The sequence below is a fragment of the Rhagoletis pomonella genome, unplaced genomic scaffold, assembly GCF_013731165.1.
Source record: "Rhagoletis pomonella isolate Grant_MI unplaced genomic scaffold, Rhpom_1.0 Rhpom_scaffold_01411, whole genome shotgun sequence".
Classification (NCBI taxonomy): Eukaryota; Metazoa; Arthropoda; class Insecta; order Diptera; family Tephritidae; genus Rhagoletis; species Rhagoletis pomonella.
This window is the reverse complement of record NW_023459965.1, coordinates 4715-15791: the sequence shown is the minus strand read 5'-3', so window position 1 is coordinate 15791 and position 11077 is coordinate 4715. Positions and strand designations below refer to the sequence as shown.

At 37.7% G+C, this 11077-nt stretch overlaps 1 protein-coding gene across 3 annotated transcripts; it reads right to left on the bottom strand.

The window, feature by feature from the left end:
• Positions 1-1179: 1179 nt before the first annotated feature.
• LOC118752343 lies at positions 1180-10640 on the bottom strand. 3 transcript variants are annotated; one of them, XM_036487215.1, is made up of 12 exons: positions 9731-10640; positions 8624-9494; positions 7793-8563; positions 7581-7721; positions 6067-6790; positions 5551-5954; positions 5154-5472; positions 4447-4586; positions 4041-4046; positions 2824-3732; positions 2585-2725; positions 1180-2515 (listed from the first exon to the last, which is right to left on the bottom strand). In XM_036487215.1, exons 2-12 carry the CDS (start codon positions 9113-9115, stop codon positions 2444-2446), a joined length of 4119 nt encoding a protein of 1372 aa, XP_036343108.1. In that variant the 5' UTR covers positions 9116-9494; positions 9731-10640; the 3' UTR covers positions 1180-2443. The 3 variants fall into 3 exon arrangements, with proteins under 3 accessions (XP_036343108.1, XP_036343110.1, XP_036343109.1); XM_036487217.1 differs by having other exon boundaries at positions 8624-9513; positions 10532-10638; XM_036487216.1 differs by having other exon boundaries at positions 10532-10638.
• Positions 10641-11077: the final 437 nt, after the last annotated feature.

Genomic DNA, 11077 nt, shown 5'->3' with positions numbered 1-11077 from the left:
AACCGAATTTTTTCATCAGCTATTTTTTCTTTATCAAGTGCAATTTATTCTTAATCGTGCTATAATTGCAATACTACTGTTCGCTAGCACAAAAATGAGTGGAATCCCACACCAAGGTTTTCAAGCTTTCAGCTTTTTATCTAGCTATGAGTTTTATAAGCTGAATTGAGTATTGAAAGGGTGAAAAGCTTTGAAACCCTGAAAGGCGCTAAGCACCAAACAAACTTAGTGTAGAATTCAACTCAAAAATCAAAAAGGCTCTCTCACCAAATACACGCGCAATCATTTTTATATTTGATAGGCAATACAACTATTACATAAAATATGGACATATCTAACCTGACAAGAAAAAGTATGAGCGCGTTCACGTCACAAATTCTGCTTGCTGTTTTAGAATTCTTGAAATCGTCATCTTTTACATATGTATGTATATCCCAAAGTTTTCTCCTTCTACTTTCGCTTCGACGCATTATTTTTATTTTCTCTTTCATCCTTTTGTAAATATTTAAATATGTGTTTACTACATAACTCTCCATTTATGTATATTTTCTGTAGGATATGATTTGTTTATTATTTGTATTACTATTCTTTTATTTCTTCTAACTACTTATTGATGCTGCCTTTTGATAGCTTTAATCAAATAAAAGTAACCAAAGGTATTTTTTTTATATAAGAATACACATAAAAGCCTCATAACATCTGCACAAAATAATTATTTTTAAGTATTTTTTTTTTTAATTTTAGCTTAAATATATTTTAATTTATAAAAATATACATACATATGTATTTAAACTATAACCACTTGCCTTTTGAAATTTCTTCTCTTCTGCCGCCACTTCATGCGAATTGAAACCCTTATTAAGAACAAATGAAGCATACGTAAAAATCATATAACATTTATTTATGCACATATTTACTTTATTAGCTGTATTTTGTAGCTAGATAAATTTATTTTTGGTATAAAATTATAAATGTAGTTAATAGAATATTAATTAAATTCAATGTGTCATCCAATTAATAGCTAAATTATTACAAATAGAAAACAATATTACATATATATGCATAAGTGCTTTATAAAAATGCTTTTGTGATATTTGTGAAAAATATAAATATATTTTTAAATGTTGCTTAAAAAACAAAGATATTAAATTTATGTTTATTTAGCTTTCGCTTCAAATGTTAAATATCGTTTGGGGAAAAATACCAATTTCAATTGATAAGCAATGGCACTGTTAGAACTACATACATTATCAATATCTTAGTTAAACTAAAATCTGCTAGCTTAAATGAAAATTAAAAAATATCAATCGGGCAGGTTCTGCAATTCACTTCCGAGTGAATTTCAATCCCTGCCAGTGTGAATTCAAAGCGAGTTTGATTGAAATTCACTCGGAAGTGAATTGCAGAACCTGCTTGAATATAAAAAATTTAATACCGTACAAAATATGGCAAACGTTGTGAAACCAAGATATTTTTTGCGTGCATACAATTTTGCAAAATCCACAAAATTTCATAAGAAAAAACTAATTCGATTGTTAAACAATTTCTGGCCATGCAGAGGCAGCAAAGCATAGCTGCGTAATTTTTCTAAGTAAAAAAGGAAGCTGTGTGCTCTTGTTTGAGTTTGTGTGCAAAGTTCTTTCAATTTGTTTTGCTTTTTTGTCTATCCTTTTGGTTTTGCATAATAAATAAAAAATTAAAACATCTTCAGTCTTTTTTTAACATTTTTGTATGCAATTAGTGATTTTGTTATTGTTATTGTAGCCGTGATTGTTTTACTTGTTGCTGGCGTGCTACAACAGTTAAATTATTAAGCCCGGCAGCGGGCTTATTAACTTTGCTCCACAAGTAGTATATAACTGAGTTCGAAGCTAAATTCTATAATACAGACCGTTTTATTTTTTGTTAGTTATTAATTAATTTTTCAATTATTGCGTTAAGTAGAAAAAAGCAAGTATAGATAAATATACGTGTATTGGTGTATAGTTTATAATTTAGTGACAGTTGTAGTTTGTATGTTATTAATTAATAGTAAAAAAATGTTGGGCTGTGTATGCGTATGTGTAGATATTCGTGAAAATTATCATCGCACGTTATTTTTGCAATTTCGTAAGGAAATACGCGTACTATGCAGAACATTAACAATTTCATCGTGTTGAATTTGCGTGTTTTCTTACATTCTTTACAAATTTATTCTTTTTCAAACATTTCGAATTCTTTGTTCACCTTCAATCTGCATTGGTTTTTTCTTGCACTTACTTATCTAATAGTACAGATTATTTGTGTGTAAATAGTACATACTTACATATTTGTTAGTTATTGAGTAAGAAAGTATTGTAATTTTGTTTTAGCGCACAAGTTGTGAAATCAAATTGGAAAAATTTTGATAAATACTAGTATGTATGCAGAATGTGAGTGTAATAGCGTATCAGTTAAGCTTAATTTATATGTAAATGGGATTCTCTTGTCCCGTGAGTAAACGAAACATCGAAGTCGGCATAGTTTTCATTAAGATCTGCGTGAGAAAGTAAGAACATCAACAATTAAATGAAAGTAAAAAGCAACCATAATTATTTTGTTTTACCTCGCCCACAGATGTAGCGAGCAGATTGACAATTTTTTCATGCGGCACTGCCACCACACTCTGATTATTGATTTCAATAATGCGGTGCCCGACGCGCACGCCGCCACGCTCTGCAATGCCGCCACGCAGAAGGCTGCAAATCTGTTCGGAAGTCATAAAAATATGTATTTTTTTCATTTGTATAGCACTAAAAACTAGATATGCAACGAACTAAAAAAAAAACGAAATCCACTACTCACCACGCCGTTTTGCACACTGAAGCCCAGCTGATATTTTGTATTGGGTCGCTTGATTTTCACCTCGACCACCGGTGGACACGGCACCACAGTGAATTTTACCGCTGTCTGATTTTTGGCATTGCGTATATAGCTCTGGCATGTCGACAGCGGTAATCCTACCAAGCTCATGCCATTTATAGCAATCAACTGATCACCGATATTCAACTGACCGCAACGCGCCGCTGCACCTGCCGACATCAGATTTGCTATCACTACAGTAGGCAGCATTGAGCCCCAGCCGCTTTCCACAATCACTACTCCAAGTATTTCACCTTTCACCTTCGGCACAACCACCTCCTTTTGCAATTCCTTCTTAGCGAATATTTCCAATTCATCGCCGAAGATCTCTTGACTATTAAGCACCTCTTGATAATCCATTTCCTTTACAAAACTATGATCTTCAATGCCATTTGCTTTCAGAAATTCCATGTAGGCCACCTGAAAGGCTTGACCGATTGATTGCGCTATAAATTGCGCTTCATCGCTCTCGAATACATGACAAATCATTTTTGGCGTGCGATTGTGCTTATTACTGCTACCGCCAACAATGCAACCAACGCCATTGACGGTACCACCGCCGTTGCTGCCGCTACCGTTACCGCTATTCACCGCAGCGCCATTTTCTTGAGCGTCCTTATTACCATTGCCACAGCCATTTGCCACATCTGCGTCCGAGCCACACGAATCAGATGGCACGAACCGTCGACGAGCCATCAACACAACCAAATCGCCGATGTCGGCTATGTAAGAAATTGTACGCAAAGCATGATCCATCATAATCTCCTTGAGGTCTGTATTGAGCACCATAATCTTCTCGGTTGATATAAATAGATCTACTTCGGTGGAGGGTTGGCTTTCGCCTTCTGGAGCCTATCAAAAAATTAAGAGAAAATACCGTTTGTTTAGAGAAAGAGAAATATGTATGTACATACAAATGTGGCTAATGATAAATTTTACAATCAGTCGATTTTCAAACTGTAAGCACTGAGGAAGAGGAAGGCCTCTTTTGCGTTGGGAATACCAGGTGGAGAAGGATTTGGCTTCACTTGGCATTTCCAAATGGCGTCAGTTGGCACAGAAGAGAAACGGCTGGCGTGTTTTTTTGGACTCGGCCAAAATCGCTTAGGCTGTTACAGCGCCAATAAAGAAGAAGAAGCACTGATTCTAGCAACACTTACCAAAGCCTACAGGGTTACACATTCATATTCGAGCAGCAGTGGGGAACAAAGAATAACATTTAAATTGTATAATAATTTTTGTAGCAAGTACACTTGATCCTCTTTTTACAGCTTTTCTTAGGCACGGCTTTTATTTCTTACTTTTTCTGTTTCTTTATTTGTATTTTTCAGGGGGTTTGCGACTCAATTTCATTTTTATCTCGTCCCCAATGCAAATGAAATGCGATTATTAATACATTTCTTGTGAAAAATATGGTATTTTGCATGCGTTTTTATTTAATAATTTAATCCCAAAGGGATTATTGTATATAAAAAGAGAATCAGTTGTATTTGGTTAGCGACACGTTGGTGTACAAATCTCTTGCAAGTAACAAAATAGTTGTACGGCAATTATGTTTGTAATTACCTTTATGCGCGAAACGGCCTCTTCAGCCTGCATCATCCGCGTGGACTTCGTTGGCTGGCCCTCGCATACCAGCTGTGTTGAGCCTAAATAACGTGCACGAAAGAGGACGCCTTCAATTAGCACTGCAGGATCCAATAGCCCTGGCAAGTAGAAGAAAATGTATTAATTATATAATGAAATTTGAAATTACATACATACATTCGATACACAAAACAAAATAATAAATAAGATCAAACAAATCCTTAATCGCATATGTACATATGTATATGTATATACTAATTCATGTACATCGCTAGAGAAGTTGATACTCTATATTATTTTGAAACCAATGCTAACTTAAAACAGGATTTAACGATACAAGTTTGTACATAAAGTACATAAGCATTTACAGCAAAACAAAAAGTAAATAAAAGCAAAAAATAATTCACGCTTAAACTAATTTTCACTAAATTACTTTACATTAGACTTACATTGATGTATGTAAACACGAACATACACACACACACCCATTACGTTGTGCAATTGTATTTTCATTAACGTTTTAGTTTCGATTTATTTATTATTATTTAATTTATTTTATTTATTTAATATCGTATCATGTAAGCGTGCAAAGACAATCAAAGAGACAAAGAGACAGACGGCCACAAATAAAGATTATACATATAGACATTGAGAGACAAAGCATATGAATTTTTCACTTAGCTTACCCTCTTTGTTGCGTGTCTTTGCCTTCTTATCGCTGTTCGCTGAATCTTTCAGCGACTTGATGGAGCCAGTTGGACTTTTTGTGTATTGCAACTTTTCGGGTGAGCTGAGCGTAACATCTGCGCTGCCTACAATCTGACACTGTTCGGGCGAACTGGGCGTTAGCGCTGTGCCAATGCCCTGACGAATGGTGGCTGAGGAGAATGCTGGCGGTTTAATACTGACAGAATTTGTGGTGAGCATTGTGATGTCCGATGTGCTTGGTGATTGGTCATTGGAATCTGTGCCGACGCCGATACGTGATGTTTTGGGCCAAATTGTCTGTTGAATCAAAACATGTGCCGTGAAAAAATTAGAACGCAACCTAAAATTAGGCAATGTTCTTTCATGCGTACTCACCTTATCGTCAAAGTAACCTTGCTCATCGAGCCGCTGTTGACCCAACAGTCGGTCCGTTTCCAAATCAGTATCGGGTTCCTCCTCGTCCCCTGCGATCGCTCCGCTCGCACTGCCACCATTGCCACTACAATGCAGATCATGCAGGTTAGCACCAATCCGATTGGTTGTCAATGAAGCGCTAGTTGGCGAAGTTTTACGTGGCACCCACACTGGTGATTCCGGGTCGGGCGGTAATACCTCATCACAAAATTTTAATTTTTCTGGCTGTGTTTTGGCACGTTGTAGCGCCGAACGTATCTCCTTCATTGCTTCTTGTATATCTGCAGACTCGCGTTGCTGTTTCGCACGCACACACTGCCGATATGCTGCAGGTGCTGGTGGCGGTGGTGGAGATTGCTTTGTAGCTGTAAAGATTAAATATATATAAATACGAAATGATTCAAAATGCACAACGATGATGAAAACAAAGCATTAGAATTTTTAGCCACTTTGATAGATTTTGTTTGGCATGCTTACTCATCGTGGTTGCGTAGACGGCATCATAATTGGAATTGTTGTGACCGAGCTCATTCGATGCGTTCGAACAGACAGCGACATTATTGCTACAGCAGCCACCATCATTTTGCATTAGTTCATCACTGCGGAGCTGAAATTCTGACTGGCGCTGGTGGTGCTGCTGAATCGTTTGATCAGGAACTTCAATTAAATCGTTTATTAAATTGCTGTCCATCGTTACAGCGTTCACAATGCTGTTTGAAATGCAACTGTCATGGCACTCGAGCGACAAGCTCGCATTGTACTCATTATTTTGCAGCATTGTTGGAGGAGTATGCGGTTGCTGTAGCTGATATTGGCGTGTTTGAGTCTGGATCGTCAGAGCCACTTGTGCTTGACCATTTTCTGCGCAGTTGCTTTCCACTGTTTGTTTTTCACTCTCAACGGTGGTATTTACATTATTTTCCGTATCCGATGCATGGCCGCTAGATAGGCCATCCTCCAGTACTGGCATACTGGTGTATAATTTACCATAGTCAGTGGGACAATTTATGTCATTTGACAAGCTGTCCAGATCACCGCAATTCGAATCGTAATCAGTAGTCTCTGGGGATAGTGTGAAATTGCGAGAATGGTGGCGCAAATTTGCTTCTAATTCGGTGTCAGCCAAATCGCCACTACTGCGACTATTCGAATCTATGTACAACTCGATATCATTGTTTTCATTGTAAACAGACTCACAGGGCTGGCGAAACAGAGAAGGTGAATTAGTTAAACAGAATTATTATTGATATAAATAAGCTCTGCGACGAGAAAAGTATGTTTATGTAAGTCAAAAGTGTTATCGCATAGTTAATTACAGGGTGAGAAAGATTTAATTAAAACTGCAATGCTATTACAATAAATAAATAAATAAATAAACTGACATACAGTTGCCCACGAAACGATAGGAGTGTGATGTTTTGACAATTTTTCTTTTGTTCATTTAATGCATGATAAAAACAATAATAATTTAATTATTGTTATTTTATTATAAAATTATTTACAAAAATTCTGTTGAAAATTTGTCGAATTTTTATAAAAAAAAAAAATAAACATTAAAGAAATAAAAGAGAAATGTTCAAAACTGGTCAAAATATCCCACTCCCATTATTTTGTACAACTGTATATACAAACTCTCGAATGCAAACAATTTTTACAACGTAGACAATTTTTGCTTTTCTACAAAACTTTTTGCAAGCCCCCTCCCCGCCCCCCTTTTCTTGTCGATAATGTTATACTTCAAATGTTGATAGAGTGACAGTCCTTGGCCGGCCGGTTACGTTGAACCTACTGGCTGCAGAAGGGCTTTACACTTATGTATTTCATACAGTTTTCACTTAAAAATAATAAAAATAATATGGGACCGGATTAATGAAAACAGATGTTCTGTATTTTCTTATCTAAAACATGGTCACCACAGGTATGAAGTTGCTTAAGCAATAAAAATACGCGTATGTGTTATTTATATTACCCAACTACTCAACTATACTCACTTGTTTGCGTGGCGACCGATGCACCATATTCAACTCATCTTTGGGTATTCTGGCTAAGCGTTGTCCAATATATGCTTGCTCTATGTGTTTTCCTTCTTCGCGCTCACGTTCACGCTCACGTTCATACTCCAAATGAGTATCCTAATGGATAAAAAAAACAAAACGAAAATCTAATTCACCCCGCAGCAAAAAATAATTCACACCAAACGTACACAACTTCCCACATCGTCGCCGCTTTCAGTATAGTCAGTAAAGCGCTTTTCATCTTCTGAATTTGCTTTAAAAAAATCTTCCAATACTTTACGCGTCTCAGAGCACTCGTACAAGTAATCAAAAGCAGGCGTTTTTACTTGGCCACCATCAACTGCGGCCGCGTGTACGCTTCCATCGTCGATATCAATCAAATTGCCAATTAACTTATTATCATGACAGTCATTAGTGCCAGCACCAGCAACGCTTGTTGCCACTAACGATGGTGTGTTTGCATAATACTGTGTTTGTTGTAAGCTAAGTTGGCCATATTGTGTAGAACGTGTATTGAAATCTTGTTGCATTAGCTGTTGCTGCATTGTCGAGTATTGTTGTGGCTGATTTTGTGCGCCTGCAATGGGTGATACACGCTGTGGAAAGCCTGGTGGGCGCTTGGAAAATATGCTAGCATTCGCTTGCTTCATATTACCGTGCGGTTGATTGCCAAAGCGACGTGGTGAGCCTTCATACTCAGCTATTGGTAGCTGGCCAATCATCTTAGTTACTTTTAAGACATCTTCGTTGTTGTGTTGATGATGTACTGACGTAAAGGATTCGTTCGTGTTTTTTGGAACTGGGATTCCGCTTAGCACAGCGTTGGAAATGTTGGCCGCGTTTGCCTTATTCATCCAATTTGTGTCAATATCATCGAAAACGACTATTTCTCCGTCGCGCAAACACTGCACTCCAGCTTTGCCAACGTCTGTGGGGGATCCACCTGGGCTCGCGAGACCCTGCAAATGAATGAAATATAGAGAATCTTTTATTTATACATTTTGAATAATTGTATTTACCTGCGGCATTACGTTTTGCTGTTCGAATTGGCTTCCGGGACTACGTCCTACTCTAATCTGATGATGCTGCCGATGTTGATGATGGTGCAACGCGTACTGCACATCTGTATTTAAATCAGGCGAATTCAGCACAGTGCTTGCGGGTGTAACGTTGGGACTGCGCGTGCGCATTTCCCATACGTAGCGCTCTTGCGGTTTTTCACAGTGTTTACCTACAGACGTGGCGGGCGGTGCATTCATTTCGCTATTCAAATTCAAATTGTAATCATTGCCAACATCTGTTGCAAGACCGCCACTACCAATACCACCTACGCTGCCGACAACAGAATGCATTGTGCTACTGGTTGAGGGGGTGTTTGGATTGTTGGCGGTCGCAATTGTACTCGATATACGGGTTGTAGATGGCAACCCCATTGTGACGGCATTTTGAGGCATATGGAATATGACGCGTCCATTGTTAGACGTCTCCAATTCACTGCTATCAGAGTTCATTGTCTGTCTGGGTTGTTGTTGCCACTGGGATGTTCTTGTTGCAACTGTTTGTTTTCGAACGTTAGCTTTTATCTTTCCTGTTTTTGTGATTTAGGTAGTTGGTTTTCAATTGTCTCTATCGTCTGTCGACTGTTTGCTCAACGCTAAGAATTGTTCATGGATCCTTACCCAACTCACTCTACTGAGGATATTGGTTGTTTAAACGAGGTTGACAAATGTTGTATTGGAACGGAAAAATCTGTTTTATTGTCCTTGTAATCTTTTTCAATTAACTCGCTCTGTTTGCAGTGGTGCTTTGCTGTTTTTTCATTCTTTTTTCCAAACAAAATCCAATTAACAGCGGAGGCATAACGGCGTTTGGTTTTCATCTAATGCATTCCTAGAATAAAGAACGATACCTAACATACTTTCTTTGTTTTTTAAAGTTCATTGACATGCAATGGTGACATCATCACGGTGACTGCCTGCCACTGTTACTAATCATGAACATCTTTAATTTCCAAGCTGAATATTTTTTTTTTGTTCGACTGATGACCTCTTGTATACATATATATATTTTTATATGTAAATATAGTTTTTACATACATATACTAAAATTGTATTCAATATACATACAGACATATGTAGGCACATTGCCAAACACAAAGAGACTTCCTTCGTGAGGTTTGTATGACGCGATGGCAAGCGGCCAGCAGTAATGGGCAGCGCAGCTACCACTCTGAACTGGCACATCTGCTACTCCAAAACTCGTATTTATGCACTTGGCCTCTAAAATTTCAAAGAGGCAAAACTTTTATAATCAAATGTCTACCCCAAAGAACCACTTCGATAGTAGACCTTACAAACACTAATATACATAGAGGCAACTATCGTGCCAACAGCTAGCATTCACAGCATCCCAACCCCAAATGCATAAAACCACGCATCAGCTACGACGCTGCGCAAAGCTTCGTCTATGTTTTACGAATGTAATAGCGCAATTGTGCTAGTTTGTTCTAGGTGGGTGGCAGAAAGGTTGCCTGTTGTGCCCAACACCCACTTCACAACCTGCTAGACGGTTTCAAGTATATGATTTGTCAAAAGTGTGGCGAGTGCCACCAGGGAGATCTGTTTGCTGCTCTGCTGGCGTTGCACAGTCATCAAAGGCTTGTCTACGCGCATTGATCCGCTCCACACGTTTCCCCATCGTATCGAATTTCATTCATTGATTATTATAATGTAAATGCATTTTAAGAAACTTGACCTTTTTCGGTGTTTCCTTTGCTTAAATTTAATGCAAAAAATCAATAAATGAAAAAACGTCTGCTGAACTCCGAGCACGTAATCACCTCCGCAGCTTGCTCACCAATAACACATTAACTAATTAGTGATTTTATATGAAACTACAGTTTTAATTTGTTTACACACAAACATTACCTGCGGACTAATTTTTAGCCGCTATTTACCATCATTATTATTTTTACTGAACCACTTTATTGCACTTTGAAACTTCACTGCAGTTGCTTGCAGTCAATTTTTCTACAAACCTCGTCAATGACACAAATAAGGGTTAAACGAATGTGCCTCCAAAACATAATGTCAAAAAAAGCACGAATGTCAGAACAGGGATAGATCACAAAACTTCCACTGACTGGAATGCACTACCGTACGTCACTGGAATGCACTACCGGAAGTATAGGGTGATAAACACTGGTTTCACCCTGTTGCATTTGGTCCCAACCGATATTTGGTCCGGTCGTATATAATAGCTGCGTTTTTTTTACTAATTTCCAGTAAAATCCAGTAAAAGTTTTTACGAATTTTCATGTTTTGGCGTTTTCGTTCGTACGCGAAAACTTTCAAAGTGGGGGAAATTGAGAGAGGGAAAGTTGTAAGTTTTTACTGGATTTTACTGGATAAATTTTTACTTGTAAGAATTTGCCAGTACGAAAAACAGCTGATCGCATGTTGCTGGATGAAATT

What these genes read in the sequence shown, in the direction of transcription:
- LOC118752343 (XM_036487215.1), bottom strand. Translation starts at nt 9,115, where the DNA reads ATGAACTCTGATAGCAGTGAATTGGAGACGTCTAACAATGGACGCGTC. An exon ending in AGCAAAACGTAATGCCGCAG is followed by an intron (nt 8,564 to 8,623) that starts GTAAATACAATT and finishes ATTCATTTGCAG; the next exon opens with GGTCTCGCGAGCCCAGGTGG. An exon ending in CGTCTACGCAACCACGATGA is followed by an intron (nt 5,955 to 6,066) that starts GTAAGCATGCCA and finishes TAATCTTTACAG; the next exon opens with CTACAAAGCAATCTCCACCA.